The 23,583-nt window shown below is 38.8% G+C and overlaps 1 protein-coding gene across 1 annotated transcript; it reads left to right on the top strand.

The window, feature by feature from the left end:
* Positions 1–5,576: 5,576 nt before the first annotated feature.
* On the top strand, positions 5,577–22,480 carry zmynd8 (zinc finger, MYND-type containing 8). The gene is made up of 20 exons (XM_036559331.1): positions 5,577–5,684; positions 10,208–10,278; positions 11,104–11,255; positions 12,601–12,822; positions 13,260–13,373; positions 14,746–14,838; positions 14,938–15,025; positions 15,115–15,170; positions 15,273–15,350; positions 15,467–15,582; positions 15,657–16,153; positions 16,648–16,785; positions 17,201–17,371; positions 17,568–18,119; positions 18,305–18,793; positions 19,205–19,404; positions 19,639–19,719; positions 19,830–19,908; positions 20,102–20,341; positions 20,539–22,480. The coding sequence occupies exons 1-20, from the start codon at positions 5,671–5,673 to the stop codon at positions 20,712–20,714; spliced, it is 3,627 nt and encodes a 1,208-aa protein (XP_036415224.1). The 5' UTR covers positions 5,577–5,670; the 3' UTR covers positions 20,715–22,480.
* The last annotated feature ends 1,103 nt before the right edge of the window (positions 22,481–23,583 follow it).

The following is a 23,583-nucleotide window of genomic DNA, read 5'->3' on the forward strand; positions in this document are numbered from 1 at the left end:
GCTGTCCTCAGCAAAGCTCTCAGGAGCAAGAAGAGCCAGCAAGCTGAACAGCTCCCTCTAGTGGTCCTCTTAGAACATGAGAAGGCAATCAAGCACAAATCTCAACAGGAAAACATTGTTTTGTAGTAAAATGGATCACATTAACTCTGTCTATAAGTGTGGCTTGTTCCGATCAGCAGGGAGATTTGAAGACATCAGCTTCATCTTCACCACTCATCTTTTCTAGTGACTGCTCAGCTTGGAATGATACAATTCTGCCCCCATTGAAAAGAACTACAGAAGTACTACAATAATTTCTGTAGAAGATCTATTGGAATCTTAAAAGGGAATTCAATACATTTTTTAAAATAATAACTGAGAATCGAGTCATTTAGAGTGATTTTGATGTGAAATGGTGCCTTGTACTGAAACCTACTGATATCTTTACAATGGTGGTAATAGGAACAAGGCGTTGCAATGTCTACAATGCAAATATGAATTACAGTAAATTTTATTTACTATCAAAAACGACCAGTGAATCTACACGTCTTCTGAGTGTGTTTTTATTTGTGATCTTTATAATGGTAAAGTAATATTTTGCCTCACAATGCCATGCATGTACCCGTCGACAATGATTGGCTTTTTAAAAATACATTACTGGCCAAAACAGAATGCTCATGAATACCATCAGGTATTCATAAGCACTTCATGCAATTGCTTTCTATGATGCAGCATTCAAAGGCATTAAACACTTTAGACGTCTGGTTCCTATCACCACAGGTGTGAATAATTCTGACTTGGGTAAGGTTCTCGAGAACTGAATATTTCACATCAAACCACTCTGAATGTCTTAACTTACATCTTAATGAGTAAATTATGCAGAAATTTTAAAGTAAATTGGGACAATAGGTATAGTTTACTACAAGGTACTACACGAGTAGTATAGATTACTAGATATTATGACAAAAATATTTTACAACGATGAAAATATATATAATTACAGAAGTATTACATAGCATTACAGAAATCTTAGAGTTTCTCATTGTACAGTCTGGAGGATCTGTTGCATGGTACAGATGTCACTGCAGCTCTCTCTTCACTCTAACAAATAAGACCAACCAACACTACTCAAGTGAAAATCACTTAGAGGCTGAGCTTCTCTTCTGAGCTGAGATGCTCTTATAGTCTGCCACTAATAGGTACTGACACTGAAATAGAGATTTAACCCTGGACTAAAATTGCATTAGAACAACAAGAGACACTAAAAGATTAAGATGGGTGGCACCAAAGCTTAACACATGCATGAATCAGTGACAGTGGAATAAACGTTTGTGGTCTGACTCTCAAATTCTGATGCCACATATCCAAACTGTCTTATGTCCAGTGATATTATGCTTTGCGATGAGAGTTTGTCTAGCGAAATCCTCTGGAAGTAAACGTTGTGCTGTGACCAGGCCTGTGGTGGTGCTGCCATCTGACCTTGGAAATCCAAGGTTTCCAGGGAGTCACCAAGACTTGAGCTCCAGCTCCTAAGGTCAGACACTGCAATTTGAGATCTTCTGAATAAGGGTCTGCATTTGCCCTGTGCTGGAAACAACTGCTATAATTCTACAGTAAATGTACAATAAAGTTTACAATAACACTATTTACCTTATAACAGTGCTTGTTATGTATTTTGCGAGCTGATGTCTAATCTTAACTCTGCTAATTTACAGTAAGTTTCTTTAAAATATATGTAAAAGAAGTACAATGGTAGCTTGAAATTCTACAAGATTAACACAAAATAAGTAAGATTTAATGAAAATATGATTTACTGTATATGTAAAGTTCAAATAGATTAGAAATAATAGAAAATTGGGCAGTGCTATAATTATTCCAAGCAGTGGTGATAAGAACCAGAAGTCTGAGGCGTTTAATGGCTAAAAGATACCGCAGAAGTATTTTTCTTGAAATGGTTATGAATATGTTGCCTGATGCCTAATGCATTATTAGGTTTTGGCCTAAAACTTATTTTTAAAATAAGCCATTAATGGCTGAAAGGTGCGTGCAGGGCGTTATAAGGCAAAAACGTACCCAGACAACCTTAAAGTGATTGACTTTTTTTTACTTTACCGCTATTAACATAACATTACACAAAAACACTGTTTATTTTGGATAGTATATAAAATGACTGCTTGCACTGTAGACATTGTGACTCCTGGTTCCTATTATCACCATCGATTGTAAAGAAATCCGAGTTGGTTAAGTTTCTCAAACACCCTGACTGTAAATTATCTTACAGTAAAATACGGTAACGTTGGCTATATGTGCAGTTCTCTACAGCAGTTCTAGTGTGACCCCAACGCGGCACGTGCACTGAGGTAGCTAAACGTTGGAGTAGCCGCTTTTGTGGTAACACCCTCAAAACTTCACCTCATTATGGACAGTATTAATATTAAACAGCCTTTCGTGAGATTAGGAAAACCTCGTATAGGCAGACTGGCTGTCTGGCGTCTGAAAATAAAGTAAGTTTCTCTCCAGCGCTCCTGCTCAAAGTTTCTGGACTCTGAGGGAAAGATAAGGTATGCTAACGTTAGCAGATAGAGTTAGCGAGCAGATTCACAATACGTACCTAAACAAGTTTTAATGCCCCAAATACTGAAATTATTTTATTTTTGCCGTTATGTACGCAGAGAAAGCATATTAGGCTTGTAAGTTATTTAAGTAGCTACATTGTACTGGCTAAGCTGTTGTCTCTCACAGGTAACGTGCGAGAGGTAGGCTAAGTGAGCTAACTCGCTAACGTACCTCACTGTTAGCTAACCTAGTTAACCTAGCTAGCTAACGCTAGGGTAGACAGAACCCGCACCGTGAGCTGTAGAGATGTGTCCGGTTTAAATAATGTTTTGACAGCCATTTGTCCAGATAATTTTGTGCCGGGTAGCCATATTCAGTGACCCATACATAGTTTACCACACGTTTTTCTTTGTTACAGAAATTTGGCTCAAAGTCTTCATATATTAGCTCACTTCTCATACGGAAATCTGATAAATGGCAATATAGCTGTAGATTTCAAATATAAGACATAAATGGGCATATATGGATTTCCCTTATATCCGTTTTATAATAGTTACATATGGACAACAGTTAGCGTTATATATGTGACATGTAAGCCAACGTATTTGAAATTGGCAATTTTCAAGTACGGGACATGTAGCGTTATTTCAGTCATCTATCAACATAACGCAACAACGTTACATCATACATAACATATATGTACATATGTTCTGAAACATATGCCTGATCCTTTATGATATATGTGCAAATATGGTCATATATAATTTCCCATATGGGCTGCCACTCTCATAAGAGTTAAACAAAAAAGTCTTTTAATTGGTAAAAGTCAAGAAGTTTATATTTAACAGGGAGAGGACAGATTAAGAAATTAATTAATTTATTAATTAATAAGCAAACAAGTATTATTCATACTGCGGACTGAATATGATTTGGCAGAATGCACATAAACATGTACATTTGAGACTGAGCAGTTAGAAATATTGAAGCCATAAACCGAGACAGGCGAAAACAACACCCGAAAAACATGCTTTTTAGGTCACTTGGAACCCAACATTCATTTGAAATGTGATCTACGTGTCTATTGTATTTCTTTCTGTTACCATTGGATGGCGCAGTAAACGTGAAACGTAAACAGCATGTCATGTCACTTAAAGCACGTTTCCTTTCTGCATTGCATAATAGAAATTGCTGTGTTGATTTTCTACTTCTGATTAAAATAGCTAGTCACTGTGCTGGTTATGGTTAATAAATATCTGGGCAGTGTTAATTGACAACAGTCTTTTCAGATGAGTGGCCAAACAGACAGATTGGTGCCTCTAAGGTCACATTCATAATCTGTGACTTACTTTTAAGAGTTATGTTGGCTGTAATGCTCCTTCTGCATACTGAGGTGGCCTCCTGACTCTTGGGCTGGAACATTTTAATAGGGATTTATCAGTATATTTGGATATAATGTTTATGTTTAATGTAAAATCATGCCTGTAAGTTGAACAGAGCCCAAGTTTGCTATGCAACAAACAAAAACATGCAGCAAGTGGCTTTGTTTTTAAAACGTTAAATGGATTCACACCTATGTATATTGCTATCCTTTGCCTATATGCTCCTACAAGGTCCCTAAGGTTAGGTTGTCAGTTACTTTTGACTGTTCTGCGGTCTCAGTTCAAATGAAGGGTGATTCTGCCTGTGCTGTTTCTGTGCCATGAATTTGGAACAATCTAGCAGACAAAAAGCGCCGTCAATGATTGGTTTTAAGGCCAGGATTAAATAAATTTAGTAACTGTTGAAAGTTTTGCTCTTATTGAGGACTTTGTGTAGCATTGTCAGTGTTTTCCTTGTGTGTAAATGAAACAGGTGTAAGTGGAGAACTGACACGTGGACAAACGTTCTTTAATTGTAACATGCTTTAGTTTTAATTGTATTATGTAAATAAACGTGCTTATTTACTAACATATATATATATATATATATATATATATATAGAGAGAGAGAGAGAGAGAGATGAGATAGATATAGACATATATGTATATTAATTATATATATATATATATATATATATATATATATATATATATATATATATTACTAAAGGCTGCATTTTTAACATATAAGGAAAATCAAAGAGTAGAGGGTAAACTGAGTAGAAGTTCAGAAGACATATGTTTGCTGGCACAAAATCTACCAGGTTGCGGGTAGCATTTTGTTCTGTGTCTATAGTTTGGTGTATTATTGCTTGTCATCCGGATTGCCTCTTGTTCTTAAACTGGTGTTTTTACCACCGATGGGTGAAGAGATTTGGTTTGTCAATGTTGAGTTAATAGTGGGCTTTGAAAGTGTAGAATGTGAAGTACATACTTTATGAAATGAGTGTATTCTTTGGCTGTGCATTCAAGCCCCCCCCCCCAAAGTGTTACAGTGTTTCAGTTATGATGTTATATTAACTTAATCATTTAGTATCTGCCTTCCGTAACAACTACCACTCCTGCCACAACAAATTATACTGACACACCTGACATCTGTGAAATATTGAGGTTATTGGCAGTTATAACCCATTAAATAAGCCATTAAATTATTGCCTCATTGAAGTAGTCTGCATAATGTAACACTGAGCTGATCAGTAGCCTCTCTGTCTGTTTACTCTTTTGTATTTGACTTTTTCTTGGTGGCTCATTTAACTTAAAAGACCGTAAAAACAAAGGCCCTTTTTAACTGGATGGCTTTGGGCCTGTGTTGAGAAACCCTTCTGTTGCTTTGCTTTTTAAACACCCATGTTAAATTAAGTTGGAAAAACATTTCCCTCTTATGTTGGACGTTGGAAAATATGTTGTCTCTGGACCTGTTTTGGGTTTTTAAACGTGGATTTCTTGGTCAAGGCCTAGCTCCTCTCCCTCTGTCCTTAACCCAGCTATAGGCTGCCTTTGCTGAACAAAAGGCACTCAGTCAGGAAACGTTTCAGCCAATCAGCTGCTGTCTTCCATCCTGCCGGAGAGTGTCATCCAATCGCAGTGCAGCTTTTATCAACATGCTGGCTCGGCTGGCTTGGAGTGCCGAGGCTGTGCTCTCTGTAGAGAGAGAGGGCTGAGGGCTGTCCTCCATGTTTTAATAAGCATTGACATTTCACACAAGTCTTTTTTAGCCATGCATCCACAGAGGTAAGGTTGATTTTCTATTGTTTCATTTCCTCTTTAGCATACCTGCTAATGTTGACTAATGCCTTAACACAGGAATAATGTTCTTATTCAGGGGTGGTGGAAAAGAAAGATTCCTGTCCCAACACTATAGAGCTGGATCCTGACAGGAACAGGGCTCAGCAGTCTCTCTCTATGTCTCTGCAATATTTGTGAGCCCTTTGGATCACATGGTTAAGCTGTGAGTGTACACAGATGACCATGACAAAAGTGGCCTTCTGTGCTTTCTCTCAGCTGTAATGTTGATCAGGCTGGAGGGAGCAGGGCTGAGAGAGGAATACAGTAGTGTGAAGTGCTGTCACAGGCCAGCCCTCTCAAAATGGAAGGCCTTGTGGGTCAGGCAGCAGCAGCCGAGGCTGTAAGAGGAAACCCAAACTCAGCTGCATTATTGACTGCCTTGCATTATATAGGCTACTGGATTTGTTAGATTACTGCTGACGGTGTCTTTTGCTCATGAATGTATGCTGATTCTTAAAAAAAAAAAACAATGACAGTTTGCTTCAGCTTATAGATTTGCTTCGCCCACACAATAGAAATTTGTAGCCTGTATTCTTCACACAGATATAGTGTATCTTTGTACGTGTTTAGTTTCAGTTTCAGTCTGAGAGGTTTCTGGGTTCAACATAGGGTTCTAGAGTTCTTTGCATTGATTTAGGCTTTGTAGGTTGTGTGATACAGTGCTTTTTGTCAACATGGTACTTGTAGCAGTTGGCAGCCATTTCAGACAGCTTCCCTTTTTGGCTGTGTAGCTGAAAGGCCTTGTCCTGTGTACTGTACACATGCATTGAGGACAAGTGGCTGTATCATTTTGCATAAAAAACATGCAATCGCTGAATCATGGTGGCCACAAACAGGAGCACACTGCAACGTGTGGGTGACACATCCATACTAACTAAACACATTGAAAGTATATTACAGTATACTGTGTTCAGATTGTCTAAGATATTAACAGCACACTACAATATTTTACAGGTTTATATCAGAAGTATTTGGACTGGCACCACTCAAGGTTTTGTTTATAGTTGGCTGATGTGACTTGGCTGTTGGTGGAAGCAGAAAGCAGGGAATCCCCCTGAAATAATGCAAACCTTAATGCATACTCTGGGGCCAAAATATCAGCCTGGGCTTTTTTTAGCCCTCAAGCTACAGATGGCGAGTGTCCTCAAAATCACTGGTGCCCCAGACTCAAGTCAATTCTGTTTGACGATGCCTCAGTTGCCTTAATTGATTAAAGCTGCTGATCCTGGCAAATCATCTGACCTTACCTGATTGAAGGTTACATTCGCTTATATGTTGTATTTTTACATTTAATCAATGATTTAGAAAGTAAGCATTGTGTTTCATTAGTTGATTACGAATCTAACCCTTTTGAGGATATTCCTAGAGCATTCTGTATTTTATTAGTGGATAACGAAACTCTGGTCATTTGACCCGGCAATAGGAAGAGCACCAATAGTCTTAGTTGGTTAATTATTACAATATACACTAGTAATTGTGTTTTACAATGTACCATATGAAGTTACACATAATAATAGTAAAAATAATAATCCATGTAGGCCAAGTTATTATAGCTACTGAGGTGTATATACATTAAATAATCCTGAGGGAAGGGCTGAAGGGTATTTTCCAAGATTGTCGGTGAGGCGTGTTATGTTTTCTTTTTGGTTACGTTGTTTGTCTCTGCATGTGTTTGTATGTCTGTGTTTGTATGTGTGTGCGCAAGGCCCTCTCTGCATTCCTGCGAGCCGCTGTACTGGCAAAGCTTGTGTTCTCACAGTTGCCACGGCGAGCTTACAACATCTACAAAATGGACGCCCGAGATTGCTCTTAACCATTAGAGAGAGAGAGAGAGAGAGAGAGCAGGAAAAAAAGGGACAGGAGGCAACCTGATACATGTTTGTTGTAGTGCAGCAGCACATATCTTGTGCTCATACACGCTTGCCTTGTGTGAAGGTTTGAACAGAGAAGTGGAGTGTGGTTTGGAGAGTATTTTTGATGGTGGATGGCAGCAGCAGCCCTCCCTGCATTGCAGCAGCGGATCAGAGCAGAGAGAGAGGAGCAGGGAGAGCCAGTGTGCCACACAGCATCTACCGCCCAATCACGCGCCTCCGTGTGGCTCTCAAACCAATCGGCAGCCCACAGCTGAGGTTAAAGATTGACAATCGCACTGAGAGCAGCAGGGAGAGCAAGGCCCTTCTGGAAAATTCTGCACCCATCTTTGTCTCATCCCTTAAAGCTATTGCAATTGAGAAAAAAAAGAAAAAAAGATATTAGGCAAGGGCCCTGCCTGAAGAATCTGTGTACTGTGCACGTAAAGAAAAATAAGGTATGATGTTATTATGTGTCAATTGTTTTACATTGAACTTTATTGCGATGTCAGTGTGTTATGCGATTTAAGGAAGAGCAAAATGATTATATATGCATTGTGCTGTCTTGCTGTATGAGGGTTTTGTGCCAGCAGTGATATCGATTGTGCAAGGGAAATGGCTGTTGCTAAGGATAGATGGTGGATGCAGGTTTGAAGAGGATAGAGGAGGAGGCCAAGATGGCAAGTGCACAGCCTCTGCAGATGTCTTGTGTGTGTGCTTTCATTTTCTCCCCTAAAGGTGCACAGAGGGGGAGAGACTGCAAGAATCAGACCAAAAGACCTGCCTTGGAAGGCAAAGATGCTGCTGCCTCAACAGGAATATTATTATTTTTTTCAAGATTTGGGATCCTGTAGCTGAAATACCTTCGACTGATCCGTATAATACCATATTTATAATTATGATCGAATGAGATTTTTATCTCTGAGCTTCACCGAGTCGTTGGAGGACGTGTGGAAATAGACATTGCTACTCCTTTTTTCTATTCTTTGTTTAGACTGATTGACTGCAGATAGCGAATGGCTGTTTTCTTGATGGAGCAGTGCAATGGTGGGCATATGTGGCAGGGAGCAGGGCACAGGGAGGAGAAAGAGGAAAAAAACAGCAGAGCAGTGGTGGCTGACTGTCATTTTGGAACCATTCAGCCTGCAGAGTGACACAGACAAGGACATTATTACATGGCTGAAATTGTATAGCTGAAGATTTTATACCTTTATGCTGGACAGGGAATTAAAATACTCATAATAATGACATCATGCGCAAGGCCATCCCTGGGTTTGGTAATAGGCTTGGAAGCATCCAATACAAAGAATTAACAAAATGTATTTGATGTTTTTTGACAGTAGATCAATACAGTGCTATGTATATACCACCTTTCTTTTTCCCTGGCTGTCCTCGTGATTAGGTTGTATGTTGCTGGTGGCATTCTGGAGTGAGAGAAGGCAATTTCAACCCCACCCACTGGATACATTATTCAGTTTTCACTGGGAATTCTGCCTTTTGCTGCTAAATTAACAGTGGCTCTATCACCTATAGCGATTATTCGTACTGTTTCCAGTTAAATCCACTGTTGCTCTATACTTTAATGATAATGTTGACGTTTATATTGTTTATGTTTATCGGTTTAAGGTTGTGGACCACATGAAAAATTGTAATCATCTGAAAACCGGATTTTTATGCCATATAAATTGTCTGTAGGATCAGAGATGTAATTGTTTGGATTTTTTTGTTTGTTTGTTTTATTTTAGTTTTGGCTCTAAGGTTTCCTTCCTATGACACAACTGTGGAATAGAGACTTTCTCATTGATGGTGGATTATTTACTTTTGTTCATGGGAAACAAGTAATTGTTCCATTTGTGCACTAGGACTCATTTTGTCAGTATTTGCTCACGGACTACAGACCTCTGTGAATGGTCTCCTGCAACGGCACTGAGGGAGACCATGAGCTTATGTCAAAGGAGCTCTTTCACTGAGAAACTTCACTCTCTCCCACATTCAAAGCAGTGGAAATAATAAACCGGAGACGACAAATTCAATGAGACATCTTGGCTGCATCAAAGCTTCAGTCTCCCTGCCCCCTCCTGTACCCCTACTTCCTTAACTGGTGAAACTGAAATTTCTGAATGAAAGTACTACAGTGCGCAAAACTGACTTGTGTTCTGGTTTGCAAACATTTTGTCACAAGCTTTGTGTAACATAATGGTGTTTACCACACTGAAAATAAAATTTAATGTTAAATTGCCTTGCCTATAATAAGTAAAGTTAGATATTGGGAGGGCAAAGGTCAGCGCATGACTCCTCATATGGCTTTTAATAGTAATAGTAATGAAGCATTGGCAAGTGTGTCAACATGTTTAGAGGAGAATACTAAGCATTCAAGTATTCTGACCATGTAAAAAGCTGTAATTCTTTTATCCCTGTGAGAACACAGCCACCTGTGTTTTAGAAAATGGCACAGCTGGGTCTTCAACCTGAAATCACATTGCTTACTATTTATTTTACTTAAAGTTAATTGATCAGCACAGTCAAGCAAATGCGGTTTTTACACATTTATTTAAAATAGACATGGTAAAAACTACAATAAAAGGCTCTTATAATGAGTAAGTTCTCTTTTGTGTGCAGTTTGGCTGAAGAAGAAGTGAAGGCAGAATCAGATGTGAATGAAGGGATGGAGATTGCCACACGATCCAAAGGTGAGGAGACCATGTGGTCAGTTTTTTAAAGATGTGGTTGGACCAGAAATCAAATTTGCGCCCTAAATGCAGTTGATCCACAAGAACATGTCTGGTGCCAGATGTTTGCTTCTTTAGTTTTGCACTAGAGCTACAAGGCTGACATAGCTGACAAGTAAAAAAACTTATAGTTAACAGTTTATCAGTGTGCAAACTGCATGCCTAAATCATCACACACTTGGCTCAGACAACGTCAAGTTGTCTATAAAATCAAAGGGACCATATATGGGCAAACACAAATTTTTCTCTTTTATAAATACTTACAAATTGGTAAGACTTTATCATTTATTATAGTGTACAACAGTAATATAAAGTAGGTATTATTACAGTAGGTTAATAATTGATTAATAACCTCAGGTTTCAAGGAGTTATGTTGTATCAAACAGACTTGCTTATGTGGTTTTTGACACTGTATGACGTAGTTTATCAATTAAAATCCATTTTGCTCATATTTTTGTCAGTTTTTCAAGCTCAGTGTGGTTTATGACAAGTGTGTAACGATTTAGGCATGCAGTTTGGACAGTGCTAAACTGGTGGTTATATACTTCTATTACTTGTTAGCTACATTAGCCCTGTAGCTCTAGTACAAAACTGAAGACACAAACCACTTAATCACAACAATTTTAGCTGATCAACTACATTTTGGGTAAGAGGAAAATTGTGCAAATTAGATATTTGGCTGAACGATCTCTTTAAAATTACTAAAGAAATATATTTATATCACTGTGCAGAAGTAGTCCTGACATATTTTTATCTTAGCCTTCCATGTATGTTTACTTTGTACAGTGTCTGATTCAGCATCCGCAGAGCGCACTGCCACTAAACGCAAAGTGCCCAGCCCGCCTCACTCTTCCAATGGACACTCTCCTTCAGAAGTGTCTCCGAGCCCTGTAAAAAAGAAGAAGAAACCAGGAGCCGTCAACAACAGCAAAGATCAGGTACGGCTTGCTTAACTCACCTCTAAAATACTAGTTCAAACTTACTTAAATTGTCTTTTGCTTGACTGTTCAGTGGTGATATAGAACCACCTCAAGCTATAATCAGTCATATTAGTCATTATCCTAATGCTGTGCCTAGCCAGTGCAGATGGAAGTATAAAACATACCAAACACAAAAAGGTGTCAAAGAAAGTTATTTATTCTGTCACTATGCCAGATTAATCTTGTCTTAATTTTTAAGCAGTGCTGACAGCTTGTATTCTAGCTCCCCAATTAGTCACACCTCAGAACCTTAGAAGAAACAGAAACACACTTATGGGCATATGTGAAATCATTTTCTAGAGTACTGTGAGGATCTCCATGTACTTAGTGATACTCCTCAGTTCTAAATTGGAATACCTCTCAGTTGTGTGTGTGGATAAGAGAGTCTGTTGTACTTTGAAAGGGCTGGCAAATTCCTTGGCCAACTCAGAGATAAAAAAATAACTGCAATTGATTTATTCTTTTAGTTGAAGCCCTGGTGTAGGGTTGTTTTTCTTTTACAAAGACCAAATAAAGATTGGCAGATTTTCACAATAAGGCAAGTGAGGTCAGTGTTGCTGCAATGCTATAAAAGAACATGCTTAGATATTTATTATAACTGATTGAAACTGTCATTGAAAAAAATGAGAGATTTTCTTGTGGACTTTTCACATATTATATCATGCTTTCTTAATACTTAGTTAATTTGAATTTATGATCTGAAAACAAATAATTACAAACTACATATGCTGTAGAGCAGAAATGGGTAGAGTAGCCTAAACCTATACTCAAGTAAAAGTACCTTTCCAGTTAAACAACTTTAGCAGAAGAACAAATGTGTCAGGTCAGAAAAACTACTTAAGTACTGAGTAACTTTAAGAACTGCAGCAGCACTTCTTAGTATGTCCAGCATCTGTCAGCTTAGAAACAGATGTTTGTTTTGCTAAATTTTTCTCTTTTTTGCTTGAATGTAAATAAATTTAAAAAATAAAATGATAAACTTCAAACATCAGTGGTGTGACCAATCGCATAACGCTACAGATGTTCCTACCAATGTATTGAAACTGCTTACAAACAAAGGAATTAGTAAGGAGTAGGAATAGAAGTAAAAGTATATTCTCTGGAAAATATAAATCCATCAATATGTTACTTGAGTATATATTACTGAGTAGATGGAACTAGTTACTAGCCACCTCTGCTGGGGAGTATCCTCTGCATTATTCATTTAATTACATCCTTCATGCGTGTTACCTGTTTGTGTCGTAACCTGCAGTACATGTATTTTGAAACCCCACTTCTCGTGTTTTTCTCGCCTGCATTCCAGTCCGAACTAAGACATGGTCCCTTTTACTATGTGAAGCAGTCCGCACTCACCACAGACCCTGTTGATGTTGTACCGCAGGACGGGAGGAATGATTTCTACTGCTGGGTGTGCCATCGTGAGGGCCAGGTGCTCTGCTGTGAGCTCTGCCCGCGTGTCTACCACGCTAAGTGCCTCAAACTGGCCGCAGAGCCCGAAGGGGACTGGTTCTGCCCTGAATGTGAGGTACCAGCTCACTCTAACACTGCTACTGCCACACAAGAAATAGCTGTACCTGAGGCCAAAGACAACTGGTGCTATTTAAAGACATAATGTTATTGTTTTGCATACTATGGAATTGTTGACCTAAGAGAAATGCCATCTAAGAAAATGTATGTGAGCCAAAATATAAAAATGATTCACTTTTAAAAGTCACTGATTTGAAACTGCTCACTGAATGGGAAAATGGGCAGTGTTGTGCCTGTTTCCATGGATAAAAATTACTTTAAAAGAGCTTGAACTCAAAACCTTATTTTCTCAAAAAATGAAATATTGCCATATGTCATGTGAAAATGTCTTTAGGTATCCTGATATTATATTTTTGCCATATTGCCAACCACTAGGTTTTAATCAGTTAAATACATTACAGTATAATCACATCACTTTCCTGTTTTTCCTTTCAGAAAATAACTGTCGCAGAGTGCATTGAGACACAGAGCAAAGCGATGACGATGCTCACTCTGGACCAGCTGTCTTATCTACTCAAGTTTGCTCTCCAGAAGATGAAACAGCCTGGTGTAAGGGTTTTGTCTCCCACTCAGACTGATTGATGATTGCATTTGGAAGCTAGTCTCTTGATTTGGCAACTGCCTGCTGATAGCCGTATCATTTTCCAAATACTCTACAAATTAACTAGCAGTAATGGAGTCCCTTAACTCCTGTCCCTCCATCCCAAATCTCTTAACATTTTCTTCCCTCTATTATTGCAGTTCTTGAGCAGGATTGTGTAGTTTTTTTTTAACCTAGCTATTTGTTCCAGTCCAGCTAAGAGTTTTCCAGTTGCTTTTTTCTTCTCCAACTTTGTAGCATTTTTAAGTTATGTTTTCCTCAACATAAATTTGATCTCTTACTTTAGATGCTTGCTGAGCTCCATGTGCATTTTTTGTGTGAGGAACTCAGCCAAGAGTGGTGCTGGTTGTATCAGAGCATGTGTTGGTTGAATATGCAGAACGCCTTCACCGTCGTACTTTATTTTAGCATCAACAACGCACTTCATCTCTGTCCTTCCATGCTGTCAGCTCTCAGAGAAAAGCTTATAATTGAGTAAACAAACCCTGAGAAAAGCACCCACTACTGTATTCCAACCAATCTCCTCTTTATACCCTCCTCTTTTAATACATTTTGAGTAGGGTGTTCTCATTTGTTCTTGATGTAGACTTGTGGGCCTGTGGGTTCTATGGGTTATGTGGGATTGTGATCTGAAGTTTTTTGGGCAATGGCAACCATCCAAAAGTCACTAAAAATGTAACTGGCCATGACTTTGTTATATAAAAGCATCCCTGCTCTACGGTGTAATTACCAGCATTGCTTTAACCTTTGGAAATTGATAGTTACTGCACTTGCTATACATTACTATTAATCCATTTTATGTAATTACATAATAAACTACATGGCGAGATAACGGTTAATTATTGTAATTACATTATTATATATTATATTAAACTTAACATTCTGTATCAAACTTCAGCCTTTTTCTGTCAGTTTAACGTCAAGGAATTCAAATAAGAATAATTGTTGGGAAGACGTTCTTTTACTTAGGAACACAAACGTAGTACCAATTGATAGTTGCTAATAGAACTTCCAACAGAAATTCTCTGTTTTAATGCACTTTCAATGACAAATGAATAATACAGAATAACACTTTGTTTTACATGGAATAGAATTGGACTTTGTGATAACTGGGATTTTATTTAATATTAAATAATCTCTCCACAAGCAAGATAATTTTAATGCTCAAATACTTTTTATGAAACTAGCTCTGGAGCTGAGGTCTGTTTGACACCCTTTTGATTCTGCTGCACTGCAGTGTAAAAAGTACAGACAAGGCTTCCTGTAAATGCCACATCTTTCTGAGACTCTCTGTTCACTGTCTTCTTTTTCTCTCTCTAGACAGAACCATTTCAGAAGCCAGTGTGTCTTGAGCAACATCCAGATTATGCTGAGTATATTTTTCATCCCATGGATCTCTGCACATTAGAAAAGGTAAGAGCAGCACAGCAGCTTCCAAAAAACTTATCTCGCAGTGGTTTGCATTTGTTTCTGTATTGGATATGTTAAAGGTTTTTTTTCACTCTCATCTAGAATATCAAAAAGAAACTGTATGGTTCTACTGAAGCTTTCTTGGCTGATGTGAAGTGGATTTTGCACAACTGCATTATTTACAATGGAGGTTGGACATAACACCCCTACAATTATATTGATCTTCTGTTGTTAATGGTTTGTTGGAAACATTGTAAATCGTGTTTTATTTTCTTCCAGGAAATCATAAACTCACAGCAACAGCTAAGGTTATTGTAAAAATCTGTGAACATGAAGTGAGTAAAACAGATTTTAAGAACTGTTTTATAAATCCAAACATAAAAAAATGAAAATACAGAGTTTGGTGCCAGTTGTTTCAGACATCATCTGTTCTTCAGATGAATGAAATTGAGGTCTGTCCAGAGTGCTATCTTTCAGCGTGTCAGAAGAGGGACAACTGGTTTTGCGAGCCATGTGTAAGTTGTTCATAGTTCCCAGTTGTAGCTTGTTCCCTGTAAATACAGAATACCTTTTACTGTAATTTCTACAGTTAAAATAATTTGTTCTTTGTTTCTCTTATTTCTTATATTAGAGTAACCCCCATCCCTTAGTGTGGGCCAAACTTAAGGGGTTTCCATTCTGGCCTGCCAAAGCTCTGCGAGACAAAGATGGACAAGTGGATGCTCGATTCTTTGGGCAGCATGACAGGTGAGAAGCAGAGCATTAACTTAACAAAGAAAAACTATTCTATTCTATTCTATTCTATTCTATTCTCTTTTCAGAGCCTGGGTTCCGATCAACAATTGCTACCTCATGTCTAAGGAGATTCCTTTCTCTGTAAAGAAGACCAAGAGCATTTTCAACAGTGCCATGCAGGAGATGGAAGTCTACGTTGAAAACATTCGGAAAAAATTTGCCGTCTTCAATTATGCCCCATTCCGCACTCCCTACACACCCGACAATCAGTTCCAAATGCTTCTCGACCCAGCAAATCCAGGTGCCGGCTCGGTCAAACCCGAAAAACAAGAGAAGATCAAATTCAGCTTTGACATGACTGCATCACCAAAGATGCTGGTGGGCAAGAGCATGATGTCAGGAGGGATTGGTGGAGGAGGAACTGGTAGGCGGATCTCTATGACGGACATACCTCGTTCACCAATGAGCACCAACTCCTCAGCCCACACTGGCTCTGATGGAGAGCAAGAAGGTGGAGAAAAGAGCCAGGCCAAAGGTTCCCTACCCCATCGCACTGGAGGAGAAGAGCCTCTGGAAAGCACAGGTAGTAGATTGCTGTATGATTCTGAACTATACTTTGCCATTTTGTTCCATAACTGATGAACATTGTTTGACCTGTGAACATATTGATATATCACATTCTAATCTGAGCTCTACTAGAATGATAATTCCATCCTACATAATTTTGTAGCATCTACAGTGACAAGCAGTATAATGGACTGCTTTGTCTCAAGTTATGTATTTCAATAAAAGAAAGTTACAGTAAGATACAAGAACATTAACTATGCTGAAATACTTACACTGAATACTTTGTGCACAATACATACACCTGGCTCAACATGCTAAATACCTGATGAGCTGAATCTGTGTTAGAGCAGGAAAGACTGAAATGTGATGGGTAGGGTGTTACAGAGGCTGAGAACAGCAGAATATCTTCTACTGTTCATTCACCTTTAGCCACATTTAGCCACATGTTAACATTTTTGTTTGAAGTAGTCGGCATCCAGTTTAGCCAACTTACTGGTCTTCAACCCACAGCGTCCCCTGCTGCTCCTCGACCGGGTCCTGCGGGAAGTGCAGTGGACAGCCCTAAACCATTCCATTCTACTGCTCCCAGCACGCCCATTAAACAGGAAAAAGTTCCCACCACAGGCAGCATCCTAAATCTTAACCTAGGTACGCTGATTCTGGTGATTCTTTATGAATAATACTGTAAAATGAATGTGTACATCCAACACCTTAGTAATAAGTAAACTCAGGGCTGATAGACTTTTCATACAGACTTCAATAAGACTTTTATTTTTACAGATGACTGTCATAGTTTATGTATGCAACAAAACCTCATATTTCCAAAAAGGTTACTTTACAGGACATACAAATGTTCTGAACTTTTAATAGAAGTAAATTCCAAGTAAGTTTGAGTCTTTTCTGTTGATCTGTTCATCATGAAATTTGGACACATCATAAAGGGCGACTGACCTTTTCACTTACGTAACAAAATGAAAATCGACAGATTGAAGATACAAGGTTTTGTCCCGACAGCAACGATGTAGTTTAAACTTATGTGTGTTTTGTTTATAACTCTACTCAGACCGTAGTAAAGCCGAAATGGACCTAAAAGAGCTGAGTGAGACCGTACAGCAGCAACAGCAGCAGCAGCAGCAGGGGCCTCAGGCCTCACTCACTTCACCCAAGAGGCAAATCAGAAGCCGCTTTCAGCTCAATCTCGACAAGACCATTGAGAGCTGCAAAGCACAACTGGGTGAGCTCACAGGCATCAGAAAAGCTTTTCACAGGTCACAGCCTGTTATTTTTGCATGCAGTAAAGAATAATTAAATTAGGAAAAGGTAGAATTTATTATAATGCAGTACTTTAATTATGATTGCTAACAATGGAAATTATAATATTAGAAATGTTTGAACTTCAAATTACTTTACATTTGCTCACCTGTACACAGGTATAGATGAGATATCTGAGGATGTGTATAAAGGTGTAGAACACAGCGACTCTGACGACTCGGACAAGTCTGACTCCAGCGATACCGAATACGCCAGCGATGACGAACAGAAACCAAAAATTAGCCAGGACACTTGTGCTGACGATAAAACAGAGAAAGAACCATCTAAAAAGAAGTCTAAACCATCGCCACCTGTTAGTGAAGACAAGGACAGCAGCATGGAAGCTTCGGGGACTCCTAGCACAGTGACCAAAGGTGAGACTTTGCAGAAAGCAGGAACTAGCATCACTCCAGTGAAAGAAAAACCAGTTGTCGACTCAGAGAAAGAAGTGCCCAAAGCAGCACCAGTCTCTCCGAGTGCACGAGACAAGTCCAAGGCTACAGAGGAAGCCAGGCAATCTGCATCTGTTGATGTAGACATGGACTCAGACTCTGAGAGAGAGCTAGTGATTGATTTGGGGGAAGAACCAGGAGGAAGAGAAAGGAAAAGAAGCAGAAAAGACGCAGCCGCTGTCACCGCACTCAAAGAAACAACAGCTTCCAAGACGGAGGGTAAGTCACTGTATACTGTTTGGATTCTCATTATATTCATGACTTTGTGTTCTGTCAAAATGGCAGGCAAACTAGAGACAGGTTATTGTAACTAGGGACTAAGTTTATCTTGATTTTACAATAATTTATATAACATTTATTTATTATGTCTTGTGTTTTTGTCTTTTTTTCCTTTTATATTATAGGTAAGGCCCCTGCGACAGGTAGTCTTGCCCAGTCTCAAAACCCTGTAGTCCCCTCCTCCACGACAGGCCTCAAAGACCCCTTGCAGTCTCCCATGGCTATTCCTCTAAATGTAGTGGCTGTCCCCGCTGTTCCAAGCACCACTTCCCTCTCCTCTTCTGCATCCCTCAACACCACTCCATCAACAGCCCCGGCCTCCTCCTCCACCCCTACCAGCACAGTCAAAAAACAGCGACCCCTGCTGCCCCGGGAGACTGTGCCTGTGGTGCAGCGGGCTGTGGTGTGGAATCCCACTGCTAAGTTCCAGACCTCCTCTCAGAAGTGGCACATGCAGAAGGTGCAGCGGCAGCAGCAGAACCAGACACAGCCAGCAACTCAGACGCAGGTGTTATCTCAGGCACAGCGTAGCCAGCTTCAGCAAGCGCAGTCTTCATCTTCAGCACAGCAGCCTTCATCCAGCACACGATATCTGACTCGACAGGCTGTTAAAGGTAGGTAGACTACAATGCATTAGTAGAGGTGGGTAGAGTAGCCTAAACCCATACTTAAATAAAAGTTTTGTTACTTAAATTAAAACAACTCTCAAGTAGAAGTAAATGTATCCTAGTGAAAAACAACTTAAGTAGAATTAAAGTATAATCCGATCACTCCTCAAGTACTGAGATCCCCATAACATCTGTGGAAAGTAAAAGTGTTATCATTTGAAAATACTCAATAAAGTATATATAAATCCATCCTGTTGTCTTTAAGGGCATGTAACTGAGTGCTAGTATTTCAATCGCATCTGTAATTAACATGTAATTACCCATTCTTTTTTAGCTTTTCGACTTGCACCATTAAGCTCAGCAGACCTTTAAGCGTCCATGTGCAGAATTAAGCTAAAATGCCTTTACTTCCTTCAGCTGTGCAGCAGAAAGACCCCCAACACAGCACCTCCACCTCTGCTGTCACCTTGGTTACCAGCGCGCCAGTGTCTGCAGCCATAATGGCAGGTGCTACAGTTAGTTCTTCCTCATCATCAGCATCCTCCATGGCAGGAGATCTCCAGATCCCCACCACCTCTGCTGATGTGGCAGCTGACATTGCAAAGTATACTAATAAAGTAAGATGACTTCTCTTTTCCACAAGTAATGAAGAATCTTTGGACCTATTAGGAATTAGGACATTAAACCTGTGTAGTTGATTTGGTTGTATATATTTTATTTTCAGATTTTAGAGAGTGATCTAAGTGTGCAGTGAGAGGATGAATGTTTTTCATGGTGTGGTCTCTCTGGTCTTACTAATGTGTTATTGAGATGACACTGGTTGAGAAAGTAAATTTGGTATGTATTTACAGATAATGGATGCAATCAAGGGGACGATGACTGAAATATACAATGACCTCTCCAAGAGCACCTCAGGAAATACAATAGCAGAAGTGGGTATTTTTGATACTCTGACAAATAAATTTAATATTTATAAGATATTCGCTTGTTGTCCAAGTTTCACTGGTAGTACATGATGAAGTCCTCTTTTTTTGCCATGCAGATTAGACGGTTACGGATTGAGATTGAAAAACTGCAGTGGCTACATCAACAGGAGTTATCAGAGATGAAGCACAATTTAGGTTTGTTATTTTCAAACTGTGAAGCTGATTTTATTCAAGTAAACCTTCTTTTTTAAAGAATCACTTTTTTCCTTAGTATTGTATATAATGGACTACTCTATGATAAGCAGAAACTAAATTACCAAGTACAATGTTTATGGTTTTTTTTATTTTTCTATAATGTGCGTATGTGTTTGTGGATGTTTTCACTCAGAACTGACCATGGCAGAGATGAGGCAGAGTCTGGAGCAGGAGCGAGAACGGTTGGTTGCGGAGGTAAAGAAGCAGATGGAGGTGGAGAAGCAGCAGGCCGTGGATGAGACCAAGAAGAAGCAGTGGTGTGCCAACTGTAAGAAGGAGGCCATTTTCTATTGCTGCTGGAACACAAGCTACTGTGACTACCCCTGCCAGCAAGCCCACTGGCCAGAACACATGAAGTCCTGCACACAGTCTGGTGGGATAAAGCACAGTTTGCATTGATTACCAGTTTAAAAACTATACACTAATCATATCTTGACATTTCAGAATTGTTTAAATATGTGTGCAGCTATACTTTGATACTTTCAGCATAAGTGTGTCTGATACATCTTTGTATTGAACAGTTGCAAAGTGTTTCAGGCAATAACTCTTAAGATCCCTTCGTTTTTTCAGCAACATCGTCACAGCAAGAGCCCGAGACAGAATCAAGCACAGACACCATTCCCAAAGGTTCTGGGCATCCTAACAATGGTCAGGACTCGCCACGAGAGATGACAACAGCCCCTTCCGCAGACAAGGACAGCGATGTGGACAAGCCTAAGGACAATGTTACTGTCAGTCTCTCCTAGCTCAGACACACAAACTCTGCTTTAGAACAGCACTTACACCTGCATAACTGTACAAAATCATAGTTGAATCCTTCACTACAGCAAAGTATTTTTTATTTTGTGTTTTCGTCTTGCCAGTCTGTGCTTTGGGAACTTTGAGAATGCTGATTTACTTTTCTGTATCAATAACAATTCCAAACAGAAGTCAGCTGGATCTCCCATGTGCCACACAAAGCATTTCTGAGGCCTAACTGATTCTGGATATTTTAGACTCCATAACTTCATTCTAACTACTCTGAAAATAGTACTGAATTGAAATTACTTGATTCAAATGTGTACCTCATGTACACATTAACCAAATATATTACATCTGTTTTTCCACATAAAGCCAGCGTTGAATGTCAAAATGAATCCATACAAAGATCGCTGATTTTTACACAAAGAGTAATAATTCTATGGTGCTTACTCCATGAAAGTAGGATTTTTGTAGCGTTATTTGAACCCTATTCAGCATTAATTGCTTCACTGATGTAGAACTATTTTTTCTCAGAACATAAATCTTAATTTTACTGTCACTTAATGCCTCACCAGCAAGAGTGAAGTTGTGGAGATCTGAACACCTAGCATCAGATATGAAAAATATGGTTAAAAAATGTCTCTGTGTCAAATAATTAAGACCCATTACTGAGGTGGCTTTATATCATAAAGACCTAAAACAAGTCATGTCTTTCACTGTGAAAGGGGTCATGGTGAAGAGGCAGTTACCGTTAATGTTACATTTCCATTACAGTTTCTATTCTTTCCTTATAAGCTTTATATGGGGGTGGATAACAAAGAAAAAGGTATGGGATTTCATTTTTATTTTTATTTTTTACAGTTGATAGATTTTAAAGAATACTGGTTTATATTCATATTTATGTTAATTTATCCAACATTTTTGGTAATATGAAGCTCTAAAGACTATATTTTATTTTGCCTATGCATCACTAAGACCATTTGGAAATCTCTTTGAAGAAAATAAAAAATGTTTCACCACTGTCTGAACAGATTGGCCATTAGGATTCCAACTATTTGGGGGTTGTTTTTATCTTTTGAACCAAACTGTATTTAATATGGTCAACAAGATACAACCTTACTGTATCACTGGATAACAGTCTGATTCTTGTTCATAATTCAGAATGCAAAGCATCTTTTTTCATTTAAGCCTAAGAACATTTTTTTGCCTTTATCTGCACTCCTTCATGTGCCCATGTTGGTGTTCTGTTTTTGAATGTTACGCATCTGACTGAATGGCATCTGACCAGGCTGCTTTGTTGTTGTGTTTTTCTTTCCTTTTTTTCAGATACATTATACTGTTTTAACCATTGCAGTACAGTGACTACATTTCAAAACTGCTTTTGCCAGCAGTCTTACTGTCCTGTTAAATAACTCCTGATTTATCATTCCGTTACAATTCTGAACGTAACCTTTTATTTTCCATTGGGCTTATATGTTGATCAATCTTGTTACCAAAATTGAGAAACTGTAAAATACTGGTCTGTTGTTTATTTTTAAATGCCGTTATTTAGATTTTGAAGAATAATTACAGGACACAGACGATATCACCCTTTCAGCAGCCTCCATAATTTAACATTGACTGTTGACTGTTGACAATGGATACATTATTCTTAACTCTAAAAAAAAGAAAAAAAGAAAGAAAACTATACAGAGGATTCGCTGTATATATTACAAGAAAAGACAAATGTTTACATATTGTACATAAATAAAGATTTGGTGGTCTTACTGTTTTTCTTTGTCTTTAAATTTTGTTTCTGGTCAGAGGATATGAATTGATATCTGTTGCTGGACACAGACAGTGATGTAATATAGCGCTGTAGATTTTAGGCTGTTTTTGTGCTCCAAATATATCTTTTATATATATGTATATATATAAACATTAGATGGCACTTACAAAGCAACTTTCATGCTTTTTGGTGCTATACAAAACCATTTTCAAAAAAGTTCTGTATAACACCATATACAACACATTCTCAATCAATCTGATAAACCATTTCACCATGCAAAGAACCATTCAAGCATGAAATGGTTCTACATAAAACCCATGGTTCTAAATAGAACCATTGTCTTTACTGAACGATCCTTGAAGAACCAACTCTTTTAAGTGTGCAGATGTAGCCAGAAAGTTGCATTGCAGGTTCTATGTAATGTTTTTGTGGCTTTGGGCTTAGGCACTATACTAGCGTGTGTGTGCATTAATCATTATCTTAGCTTTAGGGTAGTGTAAAGGCACCTTGAAGTCACGTCAGACCGGTAAGTTTAATCTATATAGATTCAGTCTCATTGCCGCAGGTGTATAAAATCAGGTGCCTAGCTATGCAGTCTGCCTTTACAGACATTTGTGAAAAAATGGGTCATTCTAAAGAGCTTACTGAATTTGAGCATGGTACTGTAGTAGGATGCCACCATTGAAACAAGTCAGTTTGCAAAATTTCTTACCTCCAAGAGATTCCACGATCAGCTGTGAGGGGTATTATTAAGAAAATGGAAGTGTTTAGGAACCACAGAAACTCAGCACTTATGTGGCGGACCATGTTAAGTTACAGAGCGGGTGCTGAGTGCTGAGGTGCATAGTGCATAAAAGTCTCCAATGCTCTGCTGACTCAATAACTGCAGAATTCCAAGCCTCCTCCGACATTAATATCAGCACAGCAACAACTGTGCACTGGGAGCTTCATGGCATGGGTTTCCATGGCTGAGCAGTTGCATGCAAGCCTTACATCACCAAGTACACTGCCAAGAATTGGATGGAGTGGTGTAAAGCACACCACCACTGGACTCTGGAGTGGTGGAAATGTATTTTGTGGAGTGATGAATCATACTTCTCTATCTT

Source organism: Colossoma macropomum, unplaced genomic scaffold, assembly GCF_904425465.1.
Source record: "Colossoma macropomum unplaced genomic scaffold, Colossoma_macropomum, whole genome shotgun sequence".
Lineage (NCBI taxonomy): Eukaryota > Metazoa > Chordata > Actinopteri > Characiformes > Serrasalmidae > Colossoma > Colossoma macropomum.